At 34.0% G+C, this 22,560-nt stretch overlaps 1 protein-coding gene across 4 annotated transcripts; it reads left to right on the top strand.

The window, feature by feature from the left end:
- The first annotated feature begins 1,878 nt into the window (after positions 1-1,878).
- On the top strand, positions 1,879-17,915 carry LOC118057102 (RNA-binding protein 1). 4 transcript variants are annotated; one of them, XR_012168039.1, is made up of 8 exons: positions 1,879-2,041; positions 2,740-2,861; positions 3,260-3,494; positions 3,641-3,702; positions 3,827-3,908; positions 8,479-11,553; positions 11,657-11,723; positions 12,231-12,425. XR_012168039.1 is itself a non-coding variant. In XM_035069561.2 (7 exons), the coding sequence occupies exons 1-6, from the start codon at positions 1,945-1,947 to the stop codon at positions 4,828-4,830; spliced, it is 702 nt and encodes a 233-aa protein (XP_034925452.1). In that variant the 5' UTR covers positions 1,880-1,944; the 3' UTR covers positions 4,831-4,847; positions 4,974-5,164. The 4 variants fall into 4 exon arrangements, 3 of the variants coding, with proteins under 3 accessions (XP_034925452.1, XP_034925451.1, XP_073260935.1); XM_035069561.2 differs by lacking the exons at positions 8,479-11,553; positions 11,657-11,723; positions 12,231-12,425 and adding exons at positions 4,727-4,847; positions 4,974-5,164 and having other exon boundaries at positions 1,880-2,041; XM_035069560.2 differs by lacking the exons at positions 8,479-11,553; positions 11,657-11,723; positions 12,231-12,425 and having other exon boundaries at positions 1,880-2,041; positions 3,827-4,370.
- Positions 17,916-22,560: the final 4,645 nt, after the last annotated feature.

The following is a 22,560-nucleotide window of genomic DNA, read 5'->3' as shown; positions in this document are numbered from 1 at the left end:
GGTAATGCGACTAAGTAACCACATGTTTTGAAAAATTTTGAGTTTTTTATTTAAAATTATTTTGATATATTAATATTAAAAATAAATTTAAAAACAATAATGAAATATATTTTTTAAAAAAATACTTTAAAACATAACCAATAATATTATAGTATAAAACACAATCTAACTAAATAATTCAATAAAAAATGTTTGGTCTTCAACCAAAAGGTCATCCAACCGTTCCCGGATAATTAGTACAAGAAAGAGACTCATTTTTAATGTCTCAAAACTCAATTACAAGGTTTTCGGATAATATAAGCTTTTTCTCATATTAGTCTTTTTATTTTGGGTAATAATATTAAAATATTTTAATATCAACTATATATATATATATATATATATATATATATATATATATATATATATATATAAAGAATCATCCTATTCATATGAGCAGAAATTAATCTTATTAATCATTTTATTTAGTGTCTGTTTAATATTGTAGTATAGTTTTTGTTTTTTAAAATGCTTTTTAAATTATATTTTTTATTTAAAAAAATATCAAATTGATGTTTTTAGATATTTTTTTTTATAGTTTTGATGTACTGTTATCAAAAATAAAAAAATATTAAACAAATTTATAATTTTAATGTATTTTTAATTGAAAAATATTTTGAAATCTATCTTGTATGTTATTACTAAATATTATGTGTTTGGCATTGAGATAGTTTCTACATTTACTATTTACATAATTATATTTTAAAAATATAAATTATAGTTTTTTTAATTGAGGTTTTAAGATAAAGTATTTTTTATGAAACCATATAAAATTATGGTGTATATATACTTTCAAATTTATGGTTCGAGTAAAACGCATCCCGTTACACCACAAAAACAAACAGGTAAATTCTATGTTTTTAATGTTGCTTATTTTAGTCTAAAATTAAATCAATATCAATACACAAATAAAATGTTTTCAAGCATAAACAGTCTTATAAATAGCAAACAGTCAAATGCAAATGAATAATAATCACATCATATGGGACATATATATGCTCAGAATCTCATCTAAACAAATTGCATAGAGAGAAAAAAAAGTTTTTGAATCAAAAGAGAAGAAAGTTGTTTATGATAAGTAGTGATTGCATCAAGATGACTTGTGGTGCAAGAAAAGGGAAAGTGGAAGATGAACTTGATTTCTTGCAATTTACAAGTTCTCAAATTCTAATTATATTTATTGCATTAATTAGTAGACAATGCTCTGTTATTCCCAAGTAAATGCTAACTATAATTTAAGTATATTGAATTTATTGGTTGAGTTTGAGATGCTTTTAAAATATTTAAATTCCTTTTTAACTCTATATTCTTCCCAATTTATATCTTAAACAGAATAATTAGTTAAAATGTTTATTTAATGAATTAAATTATATCACTAATAAGATTATAAAATAATATTTGATTTTTATCTCAAAATAAAAAAAATTATAAGAAAACCAAGTAAGCCTATTTTTTTAGTTTTTTTTCCTTTTAATTTTTAGATATTTTTATTATATATATTTTTTTTTATATAAATCAAACTAGAGTTTGATAAACCGTATATAGAACTTTTTGCGCGCACATGTATTATGATTTGTGAGTATCACTATTTATATATTCTCAAATCCATAATAAAAAAAAAAGGAAAGAATAATGAGAAGAAGAAGAAGAAGAAGAAGAAGAAGAAGAAGAAGAAGTTCTTTTGTTTCTTAAACTGTTTTCTCTCTTTGAAGTAACTTACTTAGGGATCAAATTGGGAATATTGGGAAACATCAAGGATGACAATGGGAATTCCAAACTTTAGGGGTGAAGATATAATTTACCAAAGAAAATAAAATCTAAGTTAACTTCCTGTTCTTGTAATTTATATCAATTCCAGTTTCAGTTCTCTTAATATCCCATCTTCCCTGCTCTTTTTTCTAAGACATGGCGGATAGTTACTGGAGATACGCCGGCGACTCACGGCAGCCGCAACCGCAGTCTATGCCTTCCCTCACTGGAAAACGCCCTCGCTCCGATTACGGTATGACTTCAAAATCAATATTTATTTCTTTTTAATTCTCTATTAAAGCTTCTACTTTTCCTGCTTGCAATCCCCCCCCCTTTCTTTTTTTGTTTCTCTTAACATTTTGTGCCTTGTAGTTGTTGATTTACGTGTATAATTTCCTGCTTAATCATGGGTTTGGTAATGGGGCTGAAAGCTTTGTGTTAATTGTTTTTGAAAGGAAAGGGAAGCTGAAAGGATTGATCCTTTGCATTAATTTTGCTGTTGGTTTTAGATGCCTTTATGATGTTGTTGCGTTATAACATGTGAAATTTATGTTTTTGGATAATTTATCGCCTTTTGGGTTTATATTCAAGTAAAAGAAATCTTCTTTCTTGAGTTTTTCCTCTTACTGAGTTATTTTTGTTTTACCATTTCCTTTACATATCAACTGGAGCTCTTAAAAAGTCTCAAAATTGGTGGATTTCTATGTTTATTTTCTGCCTTTTTAGTGCAGCCTTGGCCATTTCAGCAATTTGATTCTCTGCAATGTAGCAATCTACGGTTCTTATTGAATTCTATGTTGAAAAAACCAGTTTATGAGCCTTTTGTTTTCTATAGATTGTTTTATTTTCACTCACATGTTAGCTCTGTTTTTATGCCTTTTAATGCTTTATGTTCCTTGGTTGTTCTTCTGATGGTTTATTTCTTGTTGGCATACATTCTTGATCTTGTAGATGTACCCAGTGGCCGTGACCTATCCAGTTATTATTCCCGTGATGATGATAGAGGAGCTCTTCGTGTAATTAGAGATTCGGACTCCATTGGAGCATCCTATGACCGTTACTTGCATAGTGGGGTACTTGGTTATTCTTTATCTCTTTTCATGTCAAATCAAGTGATTTGGGGGGGGGGGGGGTTGAGAACAAACAGTACTTCTGTTTATTTGACCCATCAATGAAAGCCTATGTTGAATGTCATGCTGGGGTGCTTTTATATGGGCATTGAAGAATGTAGAACAAATGAAACCAAATTGTAATGCCAAAACAAGGTCATAATCTGGATTTAATAATAAGAAAATAATAGATACCCAAAAGGTGTCCAAATTAATTATGTTCAAAATTCTTCTTAAGTTACAAGTTGTTAGCTGCTAATGTCTTTGATAATGGTGCTCTTGTTTCATTTTTTAACCTCAATTCTATCTTTCTTGGTTGGCTCCTGATTAAAACTATCTGAGTAATTGAATGAATGTTTCAGACAATTTCATCTTACGGTGGGGGACAGTCTGCTAGAGCCATAAGTGGGGTGCCTGCTCGTCCTGTTGATGATCTGCGCATGGTAAGTATGGGGTCCATGGACCCAGGGTCTAGTGTAAAAGACAGGTCAATGCGAACAGGAAGTGGAAGATCTGAGGTTTCCCTTCCTCCTGATGCTAGCAGCACACTTTTTGTGGAGGGCTTGCCTTCTGACTGTACACGCCGGGAAGTTTCCCGTATCCTTTGATTGTTTTCCATATGTAATGACAGTATTGCTTGGCCCTTTTACCTTCTATTTTTGTTTCCTAGCCTTCCATATGTAATTTCAGTACCCTGCTACTTTTTCCCTTCTGTTTTATGTTCCTTCACTTGGGATTAACAGATATCTTTCGCCCTTTTGTTGGCTACAAAGAAGTGAGACTTGTAAGCAAGGAATCAAGACATGTGAGTCTGTTTATCCTAGTTATTATTATCAATATGATTATCATTATCCATTATCATTGTTTTAGTATTTGCTGGGTCAATGTTATAGCACATCAGTGAATTCACTGGTTGTTAAAATGTGCAGCCTGGGGGAGATCCGTTGGTACTCTGTTTTGTTGACTTTTTGAGTCCTGCACATGCTGCCACCTCCATGGATGCATTACAAGGTGAGCTTAACATGCTCTGTATTCCCCCCCTATCGGAAGTCTCAGTCTCATATATCAGTTTACTGACCCGTAGCATCATAGCTGTTACTTATCTCACATTTCCTTTTCCATGCTAGTTTTTTATAATGTACCTATTCTTTTTTCATTTTTTTTTCATTGGGGGTTGTTCACTGCTGTGTAGCAGTAATATATTTTAGGGATGTGAGCCAACTTCGAGATGGTTGAATAGTAGTAAATGCATTAGAGAGTCATTTTCTTGGAAGTCTAGGCAGTTGATTGATCATATTGATGGATTTATCAAATAGCCGTGACATTTTGACCCGCGTATACTGCTAGGAATACTGTAAACCGACTTGAGTTCGTCATCAAATCTTGATGGATTTTAAGCCTAACTGGTTAAATAGGTTAGCCAGACTATTTGAGGCCTTTATGGTTATCCATATGGCTAACTGTGTTTTGCAAGATCTGATGTCATTCTCTCACGCCACGTTTAGCCTTATGTTTTCCTTATCCCAGTTTCAATATATGCATATGGTAGACAAAAAACACTGCCGCAGAGCATACCTTGGGAAGTGCATGGGCTGTCTTGGTCCTTTCTGCTTTTGCATTGCCTTTTTTTCTGTCAAGAAGCGAATGGTGTTCCATATATGCGACTTGAGTGTGTTAAACAGTGATGATGAATGTTTGGTATATTTTGAGTTTATGTACTTGAAATAAATGATTTCAACGCCTTAAGGGAGCTATCTATCGATGCCCTAATTCGCCGTTCAAAGCGTGGTTAATCGTGCAACGTAAAATAGTCAAGCTCGATTTTGCAGGTTATAGATTTGATGAGCATGACCGTGATTCGGTCCATTTAAGGTTGCAATTTGCTCGCTATCCTGGTGCAAGGTCAGGTGGCGGGCATCGTGGAAAGCGTTGAATAGTGCGGTCTTGCAGGTGATTATTGCTTTCTTTTCTATCCACTCGACCTCTTATTATCCATGGCCGTTAGGTGCTATGTAAGAGAACTTTATTGTAAAGCGATCAGTCAGGCTAAACCATGGAAACGGCCATTTTCTGTAGGATTTGCAAACTGGGAAATGGTAATGGGGGATGATACCACAACCTTGCAGTTTCGAGAATAGCAAATATCTGAATCAGCACTTTTAGTAGGATAAACATTATCGTGTGTTTTTCAATAATTATTCGACAATGGTTAACAACTCGGATTCGACGTTCTTTCTGTTACATAATTGCAGTTTTATTTGTGTTAATTTACCCATGGTTGTCTCCGTATGCATAGAGGAGGATACCGATGAATTTGTTTCTAGTTGATCCAGTGAGGACTTTTCTGCATTTGCCCATGTATTGGGATTAGACACGTGACTGTCTGTGCCAGTGAAGACTTATAGTTATTTGCGCTCGCCTATGTATTGGGATTAGGAAGAAATGATTGCATGTGCACACAGACAAGACATAAGAAAAGAGCACCAACATTGATAGATATCTGCATACATTCACACATATCACATATGCCGGCGCGCCCACACACATGGTTGATTTATTTTTTTGTCTGCTTGCTAAACTTGTTGAGAAGGAAATAGATGGCTTGCCTAGGAAATGAAAAAAGGTTTCTTGCTTGGTCTGTTTTCATATTTTCTCAATCCAAAGTAACTCATCATGCATACTGGATTTTCTTTGTGGAAATATATTTTCTGGATTCATCTACCTCTCTCTCTCTCAAAGTTTCATCGGGTTGCTGGGTTAGAGTATAACTTTTACTGTCCTATTTGATTTGAATTTCTTGTCAGTGGTTGAGCCATTTAAGAGTCCTTGAATTTCTTTCAGTAGGTTTCAGTTGGATAGGGGAGGTTTGCCAACTGCCAAAAGCCTAACAAAGTCCATTCAGACTATTGGTATGAGAATAGAATTTGACATATTGTGATTTTTGAAACAAGGGAGTGATCTGCTCTTTTTGTCGAAGCAATTTACCACAATTTAGCAGGATTGATAGGTGATACGAGTGTGTAGTAGGTTGGTTTGGATGCAGGATAGCTATTTGGCTGCTTCACTTTGAAAGGCTATCACAATTGTACGTTCAGGTCTTTTTAGTTGGGTTGTAGATCTGGTTCATGCTCCGCTTTGTTTCATCCCGAACACTGTTCTTTAGATACACATAGCATTGAGGATAGCCGTTGAAACCTATCTCCGGCATCGGTACCTTCTATATCTACAAATGCTGTAGTTTCCAGTGTCTTATCAGCTGAATATACCTGCCTTCAAACTAGAGGTAACTGTGACATTTGCATCTATACCGAAATGATCATGGCTGTGAGGACTGTTGTCTCCCTGAATAGAAGGGGTTCATTAACGTCTATTGATTGTCGTGTTATGATTGACTTCTTATACTTGGACTTGGCCACTTCAACACCGTGGCTTCTGCCTGCTAAAGTAATCTTATCGGTGATTAGCTTTTGTTTCGAATCTCATGCATTATCATACACAAATCACCATGATCAGATCAGAAGAACCATCTTGGCTCTGGGATGTGTTACTGGAGTTACTAGTTTTTCCCCAGAGACCATTAGCAGAGCAGCCAGCGGAACAACCTTTTCTTCCTTGGCATAATGGAAGCTGATCACCCCTGATATGGACAACGCCCTCCTCTATCTGTCTCTCTTCATGTGCACGCGTGTACTTGTGTGGAGACATCATCTTTAGAAATTTATAAAATGAAAATAACCAATAAGCCATATTATTAGCTGTTTTCTGAGTCAAGTCTGTGTTACAGACATTACCTTGCTTCTGTGGGAGCTTTGACAATAAGGCAGTCATTGTACACCATCTATCTCAAACACTGCAGAGCACTGTCTACAGCATCTATCTCCTCCCTGAAGAAGCCATTAAAATGGAACTCCCTGCACCCGTCCTCACTAACCATCAAACATGTCTAGTTTGTTTTCTGAAGCAATCTTCATATGCCATTTATCCAGACATGACTCATCTTAAAGAATTGAAGTTGAATGACCATCAATCATGATCTTGATTAAGAGAGGTCAACCTGTGCAACTTCTTTCGCATAAATAGTATTTGCCTTATCAAGCAGCTCTTTTGCCCGCTTTTAAGCATCTTTCTGATTTTTTCATAATCCGATAATTGTTCCCCGGAGATAAGACTCCAATTCAAGCATATGTCGACATCGCTCTCATCTCAAGAAATAAGCTTGGCGCAAGTGTATATCCTCGTGAAACTTCTACCACTCGGAGATGCCTTTGTGACGAGCAAAATCAATCAAGCATAGGCAGTTGTCAAGCTGGCCACTGCAGCTATTATTTATCTCTGGCCGTATACCTGTACCAATAAGAGAGTTCGTTAAATGGTTTGAGGATAGAAATGAAAAGTGATATAAATGTGTTTGATAAGAGTTACTGACATAAAATAAACTTGTTTATGAAACAATTTTGCATTGAATTTATGGCTTTTCAAACAGGAAGTGTAAAGGGTCATGTTTTCTCTGTTTTTACTGTTTTTCATCTTCTTCTTTTTTTCATTTTTCATTTTTCTTTTTAATCTCAGTACGTTAACCAAATACATTTAATAATTTAATAATTGACTTTGTCTGATCTTGATACCAATCTCTATGATTCTCCGGTAGCTTACTATGAAGTTTACCAGTCCTCACATTTTACCTTATCTTTTTCCCCTAAGAGCATGCTTGGGGGAGGAGATCTCCCAGGAAGAAGCTGCCCATAGGTTTGAAACAGGAACAGTTTCAGGAATAATTGTTAATATTTTCAACATTGAAGGAGACAGTGAATACGGATGTCGCTTAAGGAGGATGTTAGGGCACCGATTTGTCTACTTACAGCAAGTGCAATAGCAGTTTCACTGAGAGATATAACATGGAATTTTCTACATTCCTCCTCGCTAAACCACCACAATGAGTATATCAGTAACCTGTCGGTCAATAAAAATAAAAATCTGATAGTAATTTCCGCGATCTATGCTATTTTTTTTTAATCGACAGAAAGAACAGGATGATGCCTTTTTTCTACAAAATCTCTAGGAACTTGTGCAGCCTGCCCAGGCACTAAAGAATTTCCCTATTTTACAAATTGCATTTCCACAGATGATAATACCTGCTGCCCATGTTGCCTCGCTATATGTCTCTAACCTATCTGTCTCAATGAATCTTTTATTCAACCAAATAACAATGAAAATAAACATACACATGAACAAATATCATGGAAGCCTGCATATATTCAAATATATCCTTTTTAGTTTTAGACATGAATGGTATTATTTGGAAATCGATTATAAATTGCAAGTAGGTAGTGCTAGATCATTTAAAATGTTGCAAAAATAAAAATATATATATAAATGAAAGAAATAATATATCTAAAAATTAAATAAATAAAAAACATTAAAAAAAAATCTCAAATGCTTAATAAGTTCCCTCGACTAAAAGACTTGCAGTTAATTGGTTGCAGCCTTTTAAGCATCGTTCCTCCGGCTCTTTCTTTCATCAATTCTTCAAGATCCCTTGCTATCCTTGACTTTTCACATAACAATCTTTCTTTTTCTGTAGTCCCCTGGTTGTCCAACTTCAGTCATAGCTATCTGACAACCCGTTACAAGGTTCAATTCCACACGCTTTTGGAAAAATGACTTGTCTCACAAATCTTCGTCTTACCTATAATCAACTCGAAGGTGGACTTTCAAGATCCTTTGGAGGAATGTGTAGCTTAGTGAGCTGGATTTTTCCTCACAAATCTTCGTCTTACTGCTATGAGAATCGGTTTTGGTGTTTTCTTTTGAGGAGTTTCAGGTGCTTTACTACTAAAGTTTTCTTGGATGAAGCATGGGACTGGAGCTACGTGAAGATAGCTGTGCAGAATGCAAGATTGAAGCAGATATTTCAGAGGCTCCTGTCTTAGGAGGATGGAAACACGCTCTCTTTAAGATAAAGTGTGTGGTGTGCCATTGTAATTTGAATGAACCGTGTGTCATTGTGTCTTGTTTCTTGGGAGTTTGTGTTGTTTTTGTGCTGTTATTGCTGTTCTTCTGCGTTGTTTGGAGTCCATAAGATTGCCAATATAGAATATCTGCTTTTAAACATGTGAGATATACATGATTACTTCTTCATGCAGCTTGCATTCTGGAGTAGTTATTTTCTATTCTTCACTGTAATTAGAATACCTTGTTGGTCCGTTCTTTCATTTTGTCTTGTATGCGGATACTTCGCAAGGACATACATTAGCTGATGATTCTCTAATCCCAATTTGCGATTTTCCCTGCCCCAGCTTCCACTAGAGAATCATTTAATGGTCAGACTACTAGTTTTAGCTAGTTGAACCTCTTCTTAGCTACCCATAAGTCTTGTACATAGGATTTTTCATCGCATGTTGTGGATATCAAGCTGGTAGTTATGTCCTCTTATTATCCTCGGAGTTATTTGGTCATGGATATTCTTATTATTGATGTTTTGTTATATCGTTTCTTTGTATTAGTAGTTTGCAATGGTGGATGGTTAAGCATTTAGGGTTTGTTTTTAAAGCGGCCAACCACGCGGTTGGTCGCGTAAACAAACACATGCTAATGGAGGTTCAGCATCGCGGTTGCAAGATATGATCTTGTGAGTTTTTCTTGTTTGCTTTCCACTGTCTGAATTCTATACAACCAATCTGGTTGATAGGAACTCTTTTTTTATTCGATGTAGCAAATATTTACAACGGATGGTAGTAAACTGGAATTATGTCTGAGGTCTTTTAATAGTTTAGGCAGGGGCTTCAAGCTAACAATCTCCTCGTTAAAGGAGAACTGCGGCAACCAGTTCTGCATGTATAAATTCTTCACAATTAGAATGTTCATTAAAGCACTTGTTTAAATTTTCTAAGATCTTGATTGCTCACAGACGAAAATATCATCTACAGATGCAAGTGAAATGTTAGAACTTTTGATGAATTTTATATGAGATCGAACATGGATGGGAACTACTGCTGTATCCTTCTATACTTGCTCGTCAATTTTGTGACTGGAAACCTGTCCAAAAATTCATAGGTTTAACTTGTCTGTTGCACAAGCAACTTTAGAAAATTTATAAAATTCAGGGTTAGGCTGGCTAGTTTTGTTTGTGGAGTACGAAATGACAGTGTACAATTGGTAGCTAATACTGTTCTAATTAACTCTTAATCTGAATAATTTGGATGAACTCTTTTCCATGCAATATGAGGCTGCAGCCTCTTGAACTTCAAGGAATTCAGCAAAAAACTTTCTGAATTTGCTGCAAGCTGTGTCTATGAGGAGAGAAGACGTGCTTAGGAGATAGAAGTTGAGGCTAGCTTGTTTGGAGTCTGGAAAAATGGAAAAAACATGGCTTTATAATTATCCATATCAGCAAGCATGCCTCATCAGTAATGGGGTAAAATTTTCCTGATAGGCTTCAAGTTGATATCCCATGAATATGATGATGTGCTGCTCACCTCTAGAGACAAGCTGAAACTTTCAATGAGTCTTCCATCTTTGAGAGTTAAGATCATCCCTTCTTCCTGGTATTGATCACCTTAACTGGAAAAAACGATGTGAACCTGTGTGGAAAAGATTGTGATAAGAAGCTGTCAAAAGAATACCGTATCATTAATGATCGATCAGCTCTCATCTTTCTTCAACTGTTCTTGATGCAAACTCCTAGCATGAACATATGGGACATGTTGCTAGTAAAAACACCCAAAAAGAAAACTAATTTTTTTCCATGTAGAGATTAATCAATACAAAAAAACAGTTGATAATTATAAGCATCAAAATGTAAATGATTAATCAAATAAAGTCTGCAACTTTTCTTTAATTTTGGTAAGCTCCATGACTAATTACTAAATATGATTGACAAAGTTGATTGATAAATATATGATGAATATAATGTGATATAATTTTTAGGAAAAAAAATATTATTAATTACATATTAAAACTTTGATATTGTAGCTCAATTGTGCTTTTATTTAGAGTTTTGATATTATTTTGATATGTTAATATTAAAAATAAATTTTAAAATATATAAATTTTTTTTTTTTTAAAATTTACCCTAAATAATAAAATACTAAAATAGTTAAAATTGGATGAAAAATTAATATAGAATTTGTTCAGTTTCACTATATTCTTGACTTGACTTACTTGACTTCACTTGACTGATAAAGATATTTAATAAATAGACAAACGGATCATTATATTATAATTACAACAAAAGCCAAAAGATGATTGTCTTTTGCGCAGTGAATTCACCGGCAGTCCCGTAATTATCGTCAACTTTGATGTTTCTCTGTTTTTTGGCTCTGTCAAGCAAGTCTTCAGCTGGTTTAGATCTATTCTCCTTGGTCTAAATGAGAGCGTGGTGAGGATATGGGAACTAATCATTCGTAGGTTTTAATCTCTGGGAAAACACATATGGTTCAAGGTATCTGGAGCGGACAAAGTGGCGACGGTGGCTCTCTGCTATGCTCTAAGCCGTTTCTTTTAGGCAGCATAGAGGCCAGTTCATGGTTGCCAGCAGATCAGAGTGGTGGCTATCACCAAGGCCAGACCAGTTTCGCTAATTAGACAAGTCACCGATATGGGTAGCCGTTGTTTGGGCAAAAACTACGCTCAGGAAGTCAAAGAAAAAGCACCCCAGGTTTCTAATTCTGTTTAAGATTCCTCATCTTCACAGTTAATTACGTTAAAATTATGCCCAGGATACTAACTTATTGGTGCTTTTTTATGGGTTTTGAATGCAGTTTTCAAAGGATATCGAGTGGGATTTCTTGGGCAATTTATAGAGTAATCAAGTTAAATCTTTGCTAGGTATTGTTCTTTTGCCTTCTTCGTCGGTTTAGAAATCGTGGTATAAACTAAAAAGCAATTACATCCATTCATTAATTCTCTAGAACTTGGCCTACTGGTTTACCAGAAAGGAGAACAGGCCAAAACTACATGTCGTTCAAGCTTTAAATTATTTAATTTTTTTATTTTTAACCATTCTTGCTTGATTAATTGTTGGTCAACAGTGATTGGATTTGTTTTTATGATTACCTTTGTTTAATTTGTTCTTTTACATTCTTGAACTTCATCTAAGAACACTATTGGTTTGGTTACAAGAAGATGGTGTTGGGAGGTACTTTATTTAAAAAAAAAAAATTAACTTGGGTATAGTTTAACTTGAAAATTTGCCACATTCTACCAAACATAAAATAATGTCTTGTTTTTTTAAGATTTTCTGTAATTTCAACCAATGCCTTCTATATCTCTATAAGACTTTCTATAATAATTATTGATGGTGACCATGAGTATGGTGGTATTCTTTCTACTTAGGGAAGTGAAGAAGAAAAGAGAGATTGCTACAAAAAGAAAGGAGCTGGATGCAACAACATAATTGGTTAGTTGTTTTTCATTAGGAGAATATCTATGGATATTTAAGTGGTACGATTGTTAATTTATTACTTGAGTTTCAACATTTAAGTTACATAGATTTGAATATAAATCATTTGAAGGGAATCATTTTTTATATTTTATTGGGTCCCTAAAAAAACTGAGATATTTGAAACTCTGATAATTTTTTAACTGTAACTCTCTCAAATTAGCTTTGCAATCTCTTAAGATTGTAATATTTTTATTTTAGTTATAATTCTAATGTTAATTTTGAAAGTTTTAACTACCTCTTTAACTTTTTTTTTTCTTGAGCATCTTGACCTGAATAGAAATGATTGTAGTCAAGTCATTGACTGGGTACAAACGGTTAACAAGTTTTCTCTTTTAAAAGTTTTATTGTTAAATAATTATTATCTTTCAAACAATTGTCCTTTCTCTCGTTCCTTTATAATTTTTTCTAAATCCCTTGTTGTCACTCTCTCTCTTACAACCATATTGCTTCAACTTTCAATAGGTTGTCCAAACTTTAGTAACAACTTTGTTTATCTTGATCTTGGGTATAATTGGGATATCAATTCTGAAAACCTTAATGGGTTTTTTTATCTTTCTTTTTTAGTCTTGACCTGAGTGGAAATAATCTTAGTCAGACCAATTAGCTACTAATGCTTGCCAAACTCCCTCACGTACATGAATTGTGTTCAAGTTTTTGTAGTTTTTCAAATGTTATTCCTCCATCTATTTCTCTTGCAAGTGTTTTTAAATCTCTTGTTGTCATTGATTTCTCAAAAACCTATCTTACTTTAATATTCAATAGGTTGTCCAACATCAATAATAACTTAATTGCTCTTGATCTATCATATAGTTTATTACAAGGTTCAATTCCATATGCTTTGACAAACATAATTTCTCTTATGATTCTTGATCCATCATTTAACTAATTACATGGCATTGCGAGATCATTTGGGCTAATGTGCAATTTAAATGCACTACATTTAGGATAAGACAATCTCACTAGAGAGCCTTTTCAGTTCTTTCAAGACTTTTATAAATGCATGGAAAGCTCATTAGAGATTCTTGAGCTATACAACAATCAATATTATGGTTTATTGCTTGACATCATAAGATTCACTTTCATGAGAGAGTTGATATTTTCTCAACCAATTGAACGAATTTTTATCGAAAAGATTTGGACTATGTTTTGAACCTGTTTCCTTAGGCTTTAGTGGAAATCAACTCACTGGATTATTGACCAATGTTATGATGCTTTCATCATTGATCATTGAGAGAGTTGTGGATCGATAACAATCGATTAGATGGAATTTTTTTGAAAGTGTTGGAAGCCTATCTCAGCTCATTTCATGTCAGGAGAATTTTGTACAACGTGTGTTGTTTGAAACTCATTTTCAATCTTTTCAAGTTATACATACCAAATTTAACTCATAACTCATTTTATTGGGCTGTCATTTTTCAATCGGATTGAATGTTGTTTTCATCTTGCAATTTGGGCCTCATTTTCCTTAATGGCTTCAAAATCAAAATGTACTCCGACTTGGTATCTCTTCTGCTGAAATTTGAGATATTATCCCTAATTGGTTTTGGATTTTTTTCAATTCCAAGTTAAAACTCTTAAAACCTTCTCCATAATAAGACTAGTGAAATTTTGCTAGATTTCTCATCAAAATATCCTATCCTCCAAATCATATATTTAAGTTTCAACCAGTTTGATGGTCTCACTAGGCTTAGAAATTCGAGACTAATTGGGCTTTTATTTTTCAGTTGGATCAAATGTGGTTTTCATCTTACAATTTGGCTCTTATTTTTGTTGATGGCTTTGAAATCAAAATGATGCACTTCAGCTTGGTATCTCTTCTACTAAAATTTGAGATATCATCCCTAATTGGTTTTAGAATTTTTCCAATTCCAAGTGAAAACTCTTAAACCTTCCTCACAAGAAGGCTATTGAAATTTTGCTAGATTTCTTTTGTCGTGTCTATGTCGACGATATTATTGTGTTCAGCAATAATGATAAAGATCATATCACCCATGTGACAAAAGTCTTAGACATATGTAAAGATATCGGTGTTATCCTATCTTTACCTAAAGCTCAATTATTCAAGGAAACTATTAATTTCCTTGGCCTCATAATTGATAAAGGACAGATAAGATTGCAAAGTCACATAGGTAATCACTTAAGTGAATTTGACAGTAATATAACTGATAAAAAACAGTTACAAAGGTTTTTAGGAATATTAAATTATATTTCTAATTTCTGCCCAAAGGTTGCACAAATCCGTCAACCTCTTCAGGCAAAGTTAAAGAAAGACACTGTTTGGCAGTGGTCTACAGAAGATACCAACTATGTTGATAAGCTTAAAAAAGCAATAAAACATCTTCCACCTGTCCACCATCCTGGACCAGAAGAACCCTTAATTATTGAGACAGATGCCTCAGATAAATATTGGGGAGGAATCCTTAAAAGTCAACCAGTTGAAGGACCGGAATTAATATGTGGTTATGCAAGCGGGACCTTTAAACCTGCTGAACAAAATTATCACAGTAATGAGAAGGAGCTTTTAGCTCTTATAAATACCATCAAACGGTTTCAAGTATATCTCATCCCAGTGAAATTCAAAGCTAGGACAGATAATAAACATGTATTCTATTTCTTGAATACTAACATTACAGGTTCCTACAAACAAGGAAGATTAGTCCGGTGGCAACTCTGGTTACAATATTTTGATATTGAGTTCGAACACGTTGAAGGTATCAAGAACGTGTTTGCAGACGCTCTCTCTCTCGAGAGTTATCAAAGATATGTCTAGATCAGACATAGTTGAAGAGATCAACGATCTCGACATAAAGATTGCTAAAACGCAAAAAAGGATTCAGGAAAAGCAACTCAAGCTTGAGAGGCTCACTGAAAAACGAGGTAAGTTATCTCTAAAGTTAGACACTAAGCCCCTTAGTGCAGAAGGTCTTCTTGAAAGATTTTAAGAAAAGATGGCAGTAGCCAAGGAAACTGGTCAGTCTTCACAGACTCCTTCCAGTCCAGAAGATTTGGTTATTTCAAAACCAAAAATCCTCGATCAAGGGATCCAAAAGATAGAGTCTGCCTATAAGGCCTCTAATCCATATTATGTGCCAGAAGCACACAAATGTTATGTAATTTTTGCAGGACCCAAAGCTGGAGTCTATAGAGAATGGTCTACCGTCCAACCATTGGTATCAGGTAAACCATATGCCTATCAAGGGTACAAAAATTATGAGCTTGCTAGAAAAGCTTTTTATGATTATTGTGTCAAACACAATACCCCTCTTCAAAGTGTCCCTCAAATGATAACACCAGTTGATATTATTCAACCTAAAGTATCAAAAGTCCCAACTTTTGCTGATAAAGCCAAGATGCCTGCCAGTCCAGTAGTCAATAGAGCATTTGCTCGTTTTAATAAAATCAAGGCCATAAACCCTGATGATCATGAATTTATCCCTCTGGAGACATTCGATCATTATTATGCTCTAGCCGAGTCTACATGTTCAGATGAACAAAATCACTTCTTTATAAGTGAAACAAAAGGATTTCGTTTGTTTAACGTCACCATAGGAGCAAGCCCCAAGTTTGTTCAGACCTTATTTTATTGTGGACTGCTTAATGCAGCTTACCCAAGTCCAAATCTTAAGGAGATCAGTCTCCTTCCACCTAAAATATTGGTTGCAGTTAAACACTACCGCCAAAAGGTCTTACAGGATCCAGAAAGAAGAGTTTACCTCTCCTTTAAAAGTTCATTCCTTGACTGGGAAGAAACCGAAGATGAGACAGACAGTCTCAGGAATTATCCGGCATACCACTACATCAAGATGGGTTTGCTGAGAAAACAAATAGATGTGCGTCCTTGTACAGAAACAAAGAATCCAACTCCCAATCTGCACCAAGCACTTCCGGAGCTGAGAGCCCAAACATTAGGCCATGTGCTTAAGAAAATCAGGACTTCCTTGTTCACCGACTCTAAGGTCAGAATAAATCATCAGAGCGATCATGTTCTGCTGGCTACAGATAGCCTACAATCAATCAGCCCTGAAGACTGCCAAAGGATAGAACGTTTTGAAAAACAGTTCTATTGCAATGATTTAGCCATATCAGTGGCTACCAAAAGAAAGTTTTGCTCCTACGCAAGTGAGGACCACAAATGCGACTTCTGTCCAGAAGACGACAAAATGGAGACATGTTCCTCCAACAGTGGTGAACACTCAGAAGATTCCTGCCAACCAGGAAAATTAAGAGTAGCTGAAGAAATGTAGTAGTCAGGTTACTGTTTAAGTGGACCCGACCACTATAAAAAGGAACTATGTAGTTCTTTTACTGTTCATGTTTTTGGCTATAAAAGCCACACACCTTGTATTAGAACTTCAGACTAATCCTGAAGCCACTACCCTTTGTTTGAAACCTCTCTACCTTGTAACAAAGTTTTTAGTTAAATAAAGAAAATCCTTAACAGGATTCAAATTTTAATATATCAACTTTTGTTGATAAACTTTACGGTTCGCAAGAACTGATTAAGTGTCTACTTCCATTCTGTAAGTAGCCTACTACGTAAGTGTTCTGAATAGCACCTGAATAGCGCAGTAAGACCCGTGAAGATGATGATGAGAAGGGCAAGAGCGTTGGTGTTGAACCAGTATAATGGCGAAAGGACAAGGGGAATGTCTCAAACGACACAACATCAGTAAATTATATCCAGGTATGGATTCTATTGTTGATAATATTATCATTCGTTATGAATGGCTTACATTAAATGATGCATCTACTCTTAGGATGTTTATAGATAAGATTCAAGAAAGGATAAACTTTCATGAAGATAGTATTCCAGAATACATAGATGATGATTGGTTTAGCCAACCTGAAAATATACCACTAAGTTATAAACTTAAATTTTTAAGAAAAACAAAAAAGAACTTGCTTAAGCTCTTAGAAGAAGCTGAGGATGACTCTCAGAGACCTGATGCTGTAGATAGCAGCGATATTGATGAAATAGATGAAACAGGCAGTTTCAATCCTGACAACCTCTAGGGGTATTGTGTTTGACACAATAATCATAAAAAGCTTTTCTAGCAAGCTCATAATTTTTGTACCCTTGATAGGCATATGGTTTACCTGATACCAATGGTTGGACGGTAGACCATTCTCTATAGACTCCAGCTTTGGGTCCTGCAAAAATTACATAACATTTGTGTGCTTCTGGCACATAATATGGATTAGAGGCCTTATAGGCAGACTCTATCTTTTGGATCCCTTGATCGAGGATTTTTGGTTTTGAAATAACCAAATCTTCTGGACTGGAAGGAGTCTGTGAAGACTGACCAGTTTCCTTGGCTACTGCCATCTTTTCTTAAAATCTTTCAAGAAGACCTTCTGCACTAAGGGGCTTAGTGTCTAACTTTAGAGATAACTTACCTCGTTTTTCAGTGAGCCTCTCAAGCTTGAGTTGCTTTTCCTGAATCCTTTTATGCGTTTTAGCAATCTTTATGTCGAGATCGTTGATCTCTTCAACTATGTCTGATCTAGACATATCTTTGATAACTCTCGAGAGAGAGAGCGTCTGCAAACACGTTCTTGATACCTTCAACGTGTTCGAACTCAATATTGAAATATTGTAACCAGAGTTGCCACCGGACTAATCTTCCTTGTTTGTAGGAACCTGTAATGTTAGTATTCAAGAAATAGAATACATGTTTATTATCTGTCCTAGCTTTGAATTTCACTGGGATGAGATATACTTGAAACCGTTTGATGGTATTTATAAGAGCTAAAAGCTCCTTCTCATTACTGTGATAATTTTGTTCAGCAGGTTTAAAGGTCCCGCTTGCATAACCACATATTAATTCCGGTCCTTCAACTGGTTGACTTTTAAGGATTCCTCCCCAATATTTATCTGAGGCATCTGTCTCAATAATTAAGGGTTCTTCTGGTCCAGGATGGTGGACAGGTGGAAGATGTTTTATTGCTTTTTTAAGCTTATCAACATAGTTGGTATCTTCTGTAGACCACTGCCAAACAGTGTCTTTCTTTAACTTTGCCTGAAGAGGTTGACGGATTTGTGCAACCTTTGGGCAGAAATTAGAAATATAATTTAATATTCCTAAAAACCTTTGTAACTGTTTTTTATCAGTTATATTACTGTCAAATTCACTTAAGTGATTACCTATGTGACTTTGCAATCTTATCTGTCCTTTATCAATTATGAGGCCAAGGAAATTAATAGTTTCCTTGAATAATTGAGCTTTAGGTAAAGATAGGATAACACCGATATCTTTACATCTGTCTAAGACTTTTGTTACATGGGTGATATGATCTTTATCATTATTGCTGAACACAATAATATCGTCGACATAGACACGACAAAAGGATTCGAATCCTTTGAAGGTCTCATCCATATGTCTTTGGAATATGGACGGCGCCTGCTTTAAGCCGAAAGGCATGACTTTCCACTGAAAGTGTCCTTGTGGGCAGGTAAAAGCAGTCAGAGATTGTGAGCTGTCATCTAGCAATACTTGCCAAAAGCCACTTTTGCAATCAAAAGAGGAAAACAGCTTCTTTCCACGAATCTGATCTAACAATTCATCTTTTCTAGGTAGTAGGTATCCATCACCTATCGTATGGTCATTCAATTTTTTGTAATTGATTACCATCCTTCTTTTTCCACGTTTCTGTTCTGAGTGCTTATTGACTAAGAACGCAGGACTAAAGTGTGGGGACTTACTTGGCTCTATTAGATTGGCATCTAATAATTCTTGGATTTGCTTAGCAAATTCATCTCTATCTGGTGCAGTATACTGCATGGGTGGTACTTTTATCTTAGTTGTTTTATCAATCAATTCTATATGGGCTCTAAACTTATATTTAGAGATATTATTATCTAATGGATTGTCACTACAAACCAATTTTAATTTGTCTTCAATAATGGAGATACTCATAAGATTTAATAAAAAATCTTCGGTAGGTGAAAGTGTACACAGACTCTCCCCCAGACTTTTTTGATCAAAGGCTTTGGATTGGGCCTAACTTCAGAAATAAACATAACTATCTTACAAACAAAACACCATTTCAATTTGCTTAATGTGTTAATAAATTCTTAAGGAATAAATAAATAAATAAATAAATATCTATATATATATATATATATAAAATTCCCAACTTCGAATGAAGATAAAAAAGAGTGACAAGACTAGTTGCTTTAAATGAAAAATTTTAATAAAAAATTTTATGGTATTTAAGGAGTAATTAATAATATCCTATTAGTTACTTTACTTTTGGGATCCATTTTATATGCTATATATATACATATATATATATACATATATATATATATATATATATATATATATATTTGTCTCTTTCTTTTAAATGATGAGCTATAGAGAGTAACTAATAACATGCCACTAATTACTCTCTAGGCATTGTCATAACTTATTTTTGAATTATTTCTCTCAAATTTATCTTTTTTTTTTCTTATGAAAATTAAGAATAAAAATAATAAGACTGACAATGTGGCAAAAGCAAGTTGAGAAGGTTTCAAATATATATATATATATATATATAACAATCATGCTGGAATTTTCGATGAAATTAGGAGTTTGATCATGTTTTATTGTACCCAAGCCTAAAAAGACAATGCAGATTTAATGTCAAGTTAAATTATTATTATATAGATTTGCATGAAAATTAAGTCTATTTTTAATTGGCCAATTTGATTTAATCATGATCCAAATTAAAAGTTCAATTATGTTTAATAATTAATTTTGATCAAATTAAAAGATTTAATTAGGTGCAAAGACTTAATTATATTTTTAAATGATTAAATTAATTTTATTAAGGATTTAATTGGTGAAAAATTAAATTTAGAAGTTCAATTTGGATTTAATTGAGAATATTAGAATTTTAGAGGACCAGACTTCTTTTTTTTTTCAAATTCAATTTATTGAAATCAGGGGTAAAATTGCAAGAAAATCAAAGTTTAAAGTCAATTAAGGGTTAAATTGAAGAAATTCATAGTCAATGACATTTTTCAAAAAGTCGCTTAACTTCGGGGATATAATTTGTTTGAAAACATGGGTGAAATTCAAGAAAATTGAAAGTTTAATGATCAATTGAGGGTTAGTTTACATAAATACAAAACTAATTATCAAAATAAAAAAGACTTTGAAATTCAGAATTTATGTTGGAATTTAATGAGGATAAAATTATATAAAATTAAAATTTTGAAGTCAATTAAGGGTGCTGGTATGACCAAAAAAATCAAAAACCAAATAACTAAATTGAACTTTAGTCAAATCCCTAATTAAAACCCTAAGTAGTCAAAATAGTGTCGTTTAATTTAAATGGAGCAACTCATTTTGATTAAAATAACATCGTTTTGACCAGCTGAAACAAAAAAAAAAAGAAGAAGAAGAAGAAGAAGAAGGAAGAGAAAGCTAGATGACTTGTTTAGTTATCGTTCATCATCTTTTATCTTTGTGCTCGAAAAGGCTGCTCAGGTTACTATTTTTTCAGAGCAATTAATGATTTGTCTCTCAACCAAATCAGACAAACCATACACCACTATGATGGCTTGACATTGTATTACATCCCAATGTAATTTTTATTGGCTAATTGTATATATAGTTGTTGTAATACCATCCCCAAAAAGGCCAACCTGATTAGCATTTAACAACCTAATTTTCACAGATCACGATAACAACTTTAAACAAACAGTTGATATCCTTACAACCTAAATTAAAACCAAGATTGGTCCCCCTAAAAAAGATAAGTTATTCCTCTTTCACCTCCTATAAATAAAAGTGGATTTCGGGTATTTGGGGCAATAAAGTTTGGTGGAAAGTTACCCAAAAAACTAGCCTTTACACCATATTCTTTTACCAACCAACCTTGTTTCCTTTTCATCATCTTTTTCCCATTCCAACACCGTAAGTAATTCTTACCAGCCACACCGCTAGCTAGAAGGCCACCACCAATGCTTTTAGCAGCTTCAGCAACTTGAGCAGCTGTTGTCAATCGCCAGCTTCTCCATCATTCCCCTGTCTTCACCCCTCCTTCCACCCCCCCTCGAACCAAGCAACCACCTTCATCACTCTCCCTTTTCTTATTCTTATTCTGTGTGTAAACATGCAGAAAATGACTTAAAATTCACGTTTTGCAGTTTACCGCACAGTTAGTCAGTGGGCTAGGCCAATTACTAAATTGTGTAGGTTGGACCCAACCCAGCCGTGTTGGCTAGGTTGAGGGTCCAACCCATTATATATAAAAAAAGAGAGTGAGAGAAGATTGTTGGGCTGTTAGTTGGCCCAACACAATCTAAACAGGTCGTGCTTAGGCTTCGTGTACGAGCAACCCATGTATTAAAAAAATATATAATAATACTTAAAAAATAATTATTCAAAAGACCATTCTAACATTATATGTGGATCAGTCGCGTGTTTTTCAAACAATTTTGTTTAATATCAAGCCGCAAACTTACACTGTAAGATATAGACACAATATTAAAAGAATCTGATTTTCTCCTATAAAAAATAGAAAAATCCAAAATTTCAAAAATGAACTTTATTTAAAAAAATAAAAGAAGATGTTTTGTTTTCTTACGTCCTAAAGGATTATTTCATGCATATTTTTTTAAAAAAGATAAAAATCATATTTATATCATGTTTTAAAAATACAACAATGGATATCGTATCCGATTTATGATTATCCATTAAGTTTTGATCAAAATACTAAAAATCTCATAATAACTAGTTTGTTACCTGGAACATTAGGAATAGGAAATAATTGTCATGATAAATCTTGGACTTAGAACAGTAAAGGATTTAATCCAATAAGATAGAGATTTTCTCATGAAAGGAGATTTGTTTTCGATGAGACTAACAGATAAAAACATGACCTAGAAAAAACAATTGACAAACAATGCAGTTTACCTTAGGTAGGTTGCACTGGTGGTAATGTATTTTTTCTTTGCACAACAAATCCCCTTACCCGGATTCTCACAAACCATTAGGTTTTCTAGTGGTCATAATATAAGATGACGACTGCTTAATTTTATAATTATAGCTTTATGATTAAATCTAAAACCCTCTTTAACTTCCACAAGGCAGCTTCGTTATGCGACGTTGTGCTCATTATGACAGGCATTAGCTTTTTTTAATTTTTATCAGGTATTTTCATAATTTTCTTAATCCTTTTGTATAATTATTATGGATATTTAAAGTATTGGTTCACATTATTGTGTTG

This window comes from Populus alba, chromosome 15, assembly GCF_005239225.2.
Source record: "Populus alba chromosome 15, ASM523922v2, whole genome shotgun sequence".
Classification (NCBI taxonomy): domain Eukaryota; kingdom Viridiplantae; phylum Streptophyta; class Magnoliopsida; order Malpighiales; family Salicaceae; genus Populus; species Populus alba.
This window is presented reverse-complemented; position numbering and strand designations above follow the sequence as displayed.

Bases quoted from the DNA above. Each gene is read 5' to 3' on its own strand.
- LOC118057102 (XM_073404834.1), top strand. From the start codon at position 15,288: ATGGCAGTAGCCAAGGAAACTGGTCAGTCTTCACAGACTCCTTCCAGT.